Source organism: Octopus bimaculoides, chromosome 2, assembly GCF_001194135.2.
Source record: "Octopus bimaculoides isolate UCB-OBI-ISO-001 chromosome 2, ASM119413v2, whole genome shotgun sequence".
Classification (NCBI taxonomy): domain Eukaryota; kingdom Metazoa; phylum Mollusca; class Cephalopoda; order Octopoda; family Octopodidae; genus Octopus; species Octopus bimaculoides.
The window spans coordinates 84229345-84235671 of record NC_068982.1 but is presented as its reverse complement, the minus strand read 5'-3'; the positions used below and the strand labels follow the sequence as shown (position 1 = coordinate 84235671).

Here is a 6327-nt window from a genome sequence, read left to right as displayed (position 1 = left end):
AAAGACTGTCAAGTATCCATTTTTGGATGATGTGAGCTTTGTGAGAAGGTGTCAAGCTTTTTAGAAATGCATATGGTCTTCCACAGCATACTTCATCAATCAAGGGCTTAAATACTGTCTCTAGCTCCTCAATGTATCCAACAGCATTAATTCTAACTCCTTCTGGAAAGAAAGATGTGAGGTGATATGACATGATTTTGTTTTTACTCACCACTCAAAAACAGAGTTGTAGGAAACTTAGGGGGACATCAGAAGAATGTGTACATAACCATCTTTCAGTTCTCCATTTAAACTTTTGGTTTTGCACAAAGTTTTTCTCATCAGAGAAAAACCAAAGCATTCCAAATTCAGGAGAGTTTTTAACCTTGTTATGTAACCACTTGGAATAAATCAAATGGTTTTCCTGTGTCTTTGCAGATTTGACTAGATTTCCCTCAACACATACAGCTCGTTTCAAATGTCCTCATGCACTACAGTTTTAGCGGTCATTCACTCTAACACCAAAGCTCTTTAGTGATCACCCTCATTGATTTTCTGGGATCATTTTCTTGGTGAATTGTGGTAGCCTTAAAGTGTACAAATGACTAGAATGTTCCAATCAAAACATTTTTGACAGAAGCTTCCAATTCCATCTAAATTTAGTGAACAAATGATCTTACAACATTTAGAAAATTGGCAATTTCTAACTTGCTGTGTTCTGCATATCTGACAACAATGACTGCATGATTTTTTATTTCTGGTGTTAACATTTTATCCACTATGGGGGATGTAAAATATTATTAATTATCCTAAAATACCCATCACATCCTGTACATATATGATGTATGATTGACAGTATCTGTCTCTTCCTATTAACATCTTTTTGCTTGGTTATACCTTCCCAGTCAATTCTGCAAAGCATGATATTAAATTAGGCTAAATTAGTCTTGCTAAAAACAAGAAATTGGAACTTGTATTAAAAAAAAACTTTAGTCCATATTAACAGAATAAAAGAATGTAAAATGTTTTATACATAAAGCTTCTTATTTGGGTACCATGCCTGAGACTGATATTCACAACTGAAAGCTGTAACATACAGGTTTTTCTCAAAGATGTTACTAACATAAATGAAAATGATTGATAGTTTGAATTTACATCTCCAGTTAGCAAACGTTATTTTTAAAAACAGTACAATAAGGAAAAGATTTTCAAAAAGTTTTGTTGATTTTATTCATTAGTACATAAAACTGCCTTATAAGTTGTTTTAAATTAACAAAGACAATTCAAAAATAAATTCATGGGAATTTAAAATTGGAAAAATATAAAAAATTCTTTTAGCTAAATCAAAGGTTGCTCAGGAATATAGAATCCCGAAAGATTTATTAGAATCATCTAATATCAAAATTGAAATTTACAATACTGATTTTATAATATATAGCGGTGCACATATTTTCTTTTCATTTTGCACTTTCAACAGAAAATGTCATCTTGACAAGATTTCCAATACCTGCTTCAATGATATCTCCATTCTCAACTGAACCAACTCCAGATGGTGTTCCTGTGAGAATGATATCACCAGGTTCCAAAGTAAAATATTTGCTTATATATGAAATAAGATGAGAGATATCAAAAATCATATCTTTTGTATTACCAGCTTGACGCAGCTGTCCATTTACCTTCAACCACAAATCTATACAGGATGAATCTTTAATTTCTTTTGTACTAATAAAACGACTCAGAGGACAAGAAGTATCAAAACCTTTTGAAATAGTCCATGGTTGTCGCTTTGATTTAGCTTCCTCTTGTAAATCTCGTGCAGTCATATCCAAAGCCAAAAAATAGCCATCAACATAAGAATTACTTTTCCCTTCTGGTATATTTTTGCCTTTTGAACCAATTACAACAGCCAGTTCTACCTCATGATGCAGAGATTTGCAGTTATAAGGTATCTATGAAAATAGAAAAGAAAAATAAATTCATGATTACTGTTGACAGTAAAAAGTTAAGCATTTCATTAAACTCAGGAATCTTAAAAAATCTTTTAGAGATTTTGAGGGCTGGTGCTTAGCTTCAGTTTGCATGGAGATAAGGAAATGAAAAAGAAGCACTTCACATTTAAGAACATTTTTAAATGATCTGGTACATATTCTTGACAGTAATGTGTGCAGGGTTATGTTAAGAGCTTATATATAATTTAAGTCAAATCCACAAGTTGTTTTCCCAACTGCATATTCATTTAGGCAATTTTACTCCTACATAACTTTCTAAAGGTGTTAAGTAGACAAAAGAAATATCCTTCTGAGCAGGACGTTAAGATACTACAGCTAATTTTTAAAAGAAATTCTGGTACCAACTCCCAACAGTTAGATAAATTGTGAGATGTAAATAGTGTTCTGCTCAAATACAGCAAAACGCTTACAATAAATATGAACTATAACCAGAGCCTTTGAGAAAAATTTGGAAAGGCAGAAAAGCCTTTCAAGATTCAAAGGGGGCTGTGATAAGTCATAAGCTTCTCCAGGCCCTGGACTGGTGTATCAACTGAGCCCAACACTTAAAAGCTCTGACATGTGCTGATCTACTATAGTATACATATATTCATTTTTACCTACAAAACAAACTGTTTAAGTTAAAATGCCTTACTAAAAAAATTCATTTAAAAAAACATTTCTCTCTGAGGAGTTGTTAAAATACAAATCATTAACATTAGGTAGTTTTGAAACTATTTAAATCTAACTGCTACTGTACGTTTTCTTGGAAATTATTCAAAAAGAAACATTTTGATACCTTATTTGTGAAATTTGCATGAATATTTTAGGAAAAATGACAATTTGAATGGTCAGTGAACTGGTCGAAATCTTGCCTAATCTAGCCCTCATTTATGATTACAGCTTGGAAATTGAGATGATAATCACCTTCAAATTACTCAAATTAATAGTCTCCATGGGATAGCAGTTGCCTATTTCTTTTAGGTTCTTGAAAATGAGACTTTTTTTGGCAATTTTTAAAATACTTATGTGAAGCCTATTTTGTTGCATGCAACAAACAGTTGATTTTGCAATGTGAGCATAAGCTTTTCATGTGTTTTCAGACCTAGCTAAATCCAAAAGTACAAGCCACAGGGACTTGGCTTTGGCACATTTGTAGTGGGTATAGAACTAAATAAATCCTGAGATTTTGGGACATGATACCATTTCAATAAAATTTTAATGGACTATGAAAAATGGCTGTAAACAAGTAACTGGTGAAGTTTTGGATCAGGATACCCATATAAGTTGAATTTTCTCCATGTTGATGGTGATTTTTGCAGTTTTTTTTTCACTCTGGATAAATCCAAGGAAATGGTGGAAGGAAGCTTTTTTATGACAAAACTTTTGAAAATTCGATTTTTTTTTTTTTACACCCCTGAACTGATTTTGGCCAATTTTGTGAGCACTATGCACTTAAAAACAACAGGAGAAGCTTTTGAAAATATTTCAGATGTAAAGGTGTGTGATTTAAGTGTTGTTTCTAGCATTTCCCACAAACACTTGGTACCGTCTTTGTTTTTTTGTCACTCTGACATGTACTAATGTTTATCAATATTTTTCTCTCTATAAACACATTTTATGGAATGATGATGCAGAAGTAACCCATGGGTTTTGTTTAGGCCAAGTGTGGTCTATTGCTGAAATTTATACAACAACAAAAAATTTTATACTTTTAAATTTTTAACCCACACTAAGTAAATCTGTGTGCATGTAAGAAAAAACATATTTACTAACAGAAAAGTATGCTTTTAAAATAAATTATCTTTCACACATCTCTTTCAGATCACTGTGGATAAATCCTAGCAGTGACCTTCTCAGTCACTCCAGTATTTTTAAATTATAAACAGTAACAAAGGAAATAGGGAGGGGTGAAAAAAAATCATAATTTTTAAACAACTTTTTCTTGAATAGCATACTTTTCTGTTTGTAAATATGCTTTTTCTTACACATACACACACACACACACACACACACACTCAAACACACACACAAGGACGTGCTTGGTGCCAGTGGATGCGGAACAACGAAGGTACCAGATGTCATAGGATGTGCTACAAACAACAGCTAAATCTCCTTTAAATCACACTGATTCATCTGAAAATATTTTCAAAAATATTTTTTTACTAAAAATGACTCTCCCATCATTTTGAAGTATAAAAAAATTGGTCGAAATTGATTTGGGGGAACTGCTGTTGCTGAGCAAATGAATCTATTTTGACAACACTATGTGACCAGTCTTGATCAATAGCAGCCTATTTTCCGGTGGCCATCTTGGACTTCCTGTATTTCTTCATTTGGTAATCTAAGCCTGAAAGAGACGAGCTTCTGTTAGAGACCCACAAAACTTTTAAGCTGCATGGACCCAAATCATATTGTTTTAAATAACACACACACACACACACACTCACTAGCAGAAACATTTATCATTGACTGGGCTGAAAAAAGCTGACAAAATTATACTATGAATATTGAAAGTTATTCGCTTAGATAGTATTGAACATATTTAAACATATATAAATGAAATGACTGTCAATTTTCATGAAGATGACAGAACTGTTTCCTTCTGGCCAATAGCATCATAGGTGCATATAAACTTCTGATCTATGGTCTCTAGTATTTCAGTCTATAAATGAAGCAAACATCACACATACTTTGACTTATGTGTAGTACAAGGTAACTAAAGAAATGTTAGGGGAAAACTAAAAACACATGTACTGAACTTAAGTATGACAACAAACAAAAATACAAATAGCTTTTCTTTGATGAAGAGCTAGGTTGCTCAAAGATATGAATATAAAACAAATAAAAACAATATAATAATACTATTAAAGTGCACACAGGCAAATTTAATAGGAATATATATTAATAATCAATCTCTGTGGTTAGCACACTTCTTACACATAGAATAATGAAGGAGACAACTGAAGATCAAACATCAAAAACGTGGAAAATAGACCATGAATAATTTTTCATTTTTAGTTTTCCCAGAACTTTCATTCAGTTTTGTTGTGTCTGGGGAGAATCATTCTGTTTTGATGCTTTATTACTATGCACTGGTTCAATTTCCACTCATTTATTTATTTATTCTTTTCTCTTCTAAAATTTTCATTTCTTCTTGCAATGTCTTCAATAGTCATTGACTATGTCTGTTATCAGAGCTGTGTTTATTTTTCTTTGTTTGTTTGTGCACATGTGTGTATACATATGTATGTATGCATGTATGTATGCTTGTTTGTATGTATGTATGTATGTATGTATATTGGGTCATCCCATAAATAATGTGGTTTTTTTATACCTCTTTTATTTTTCAAAATTAAGATAAACAGAGTTTTTTTTAATCTACAATATACTCTCCTTCATTTTCTACAATGCTCTTCCATCTATCTTGTAGACTTGCAAGACCTCTCTTCCAGAATTCACTTGCCCACGATGTAAAATACTCCCCCATTATTATTCTGACCTTGTCTACAGAATTCATATTTTTTCCATCAAAATGATTTTGAAGACGGCGGAATAAATAAATGATAATCAGATGAGGCAATGTCCAGCAAATATGGTGGGTAGGGCACCGTTTCCCATTCAAACTGTTCTAGCCCTTGGAATGTCATCCTCATTGTATATGACCAAGCATTATCCTGATGGAAGAACACCTTTCGTCTTGAAACCGAAGATGGTCATTTGGTTTGGGTTTAAAAGTTCAAAGTGGACTAAACCTTTCATATCCCACCAAATAGATAACAACACTTAACATGGGTGAAGACCTTTTTTAGCTTGGGGTGCTGATGTTTCTCCTTTCCCTATCCACTGTCTTCAGTACTTGACATTTTTATAGAGAACCCATTTCTCATCACCAGTCACTATTTGGTCCAAAAAAGGTTCATTCACAAGACATGCCAGCAAAGAAGAGCACACATTCGCTCTCTGCACATGATTAGACTCGAAAAATTTGTGAGGAATCCATTGACCTAATTTGCTGACTTTTCTGATGGCACACAAGTGTCAATGAATGATTGAATGACCAAATCCAAGCTTCTCTGCTAGTTCCTCAACAGTTATGATGGGATTTCATTCCACTAGGATTTGCAGGACATCCTCGTCGAGCTCTACAGATCTTCCTGGATGAGGCTCATCTTTTAGATGGTAGTTTCTGGCTTGGAATTACTGGAACCACTGTTGACACTGGCTTACACTTATTTTCCAATCCCCATATATTGCATTAATGTATACTTTCTGTTGTGTTGTTGCCTTTATTGAACTCATAAAGCAAAATATGCTGAATATGCTCCTTTGTCACTTCCATTATAGCTTTAAAAAAATA

At 33.0% G+C, this 6327-nt stretch overlaps 1 protein-coding gene across 1 annotated transcript in view; it reads right to left on the bottom strand.

The window, feature by feature from the left end:
• Positions 1–1180: 1180 nt before the first annotated feature.
• The window catches only part of LOC106873771 (acylpyruvase FAHD1, mitochondrial), a 74758-nt gene continuing 69611 nt past the window's right edge, over positions 1181–6327 (bottom strand). The window contains exon 3 of the mRNA XM_014921270.2: positions 1181–1928. Coding sequence (XP_014776756.1) covers positions 1437–1928 — 492 coding nt within the window. The 3' untranslated portion in view covers positions 1181–1436. The remainder of the gene's footprint in view (positions 1929–6327) is intronic.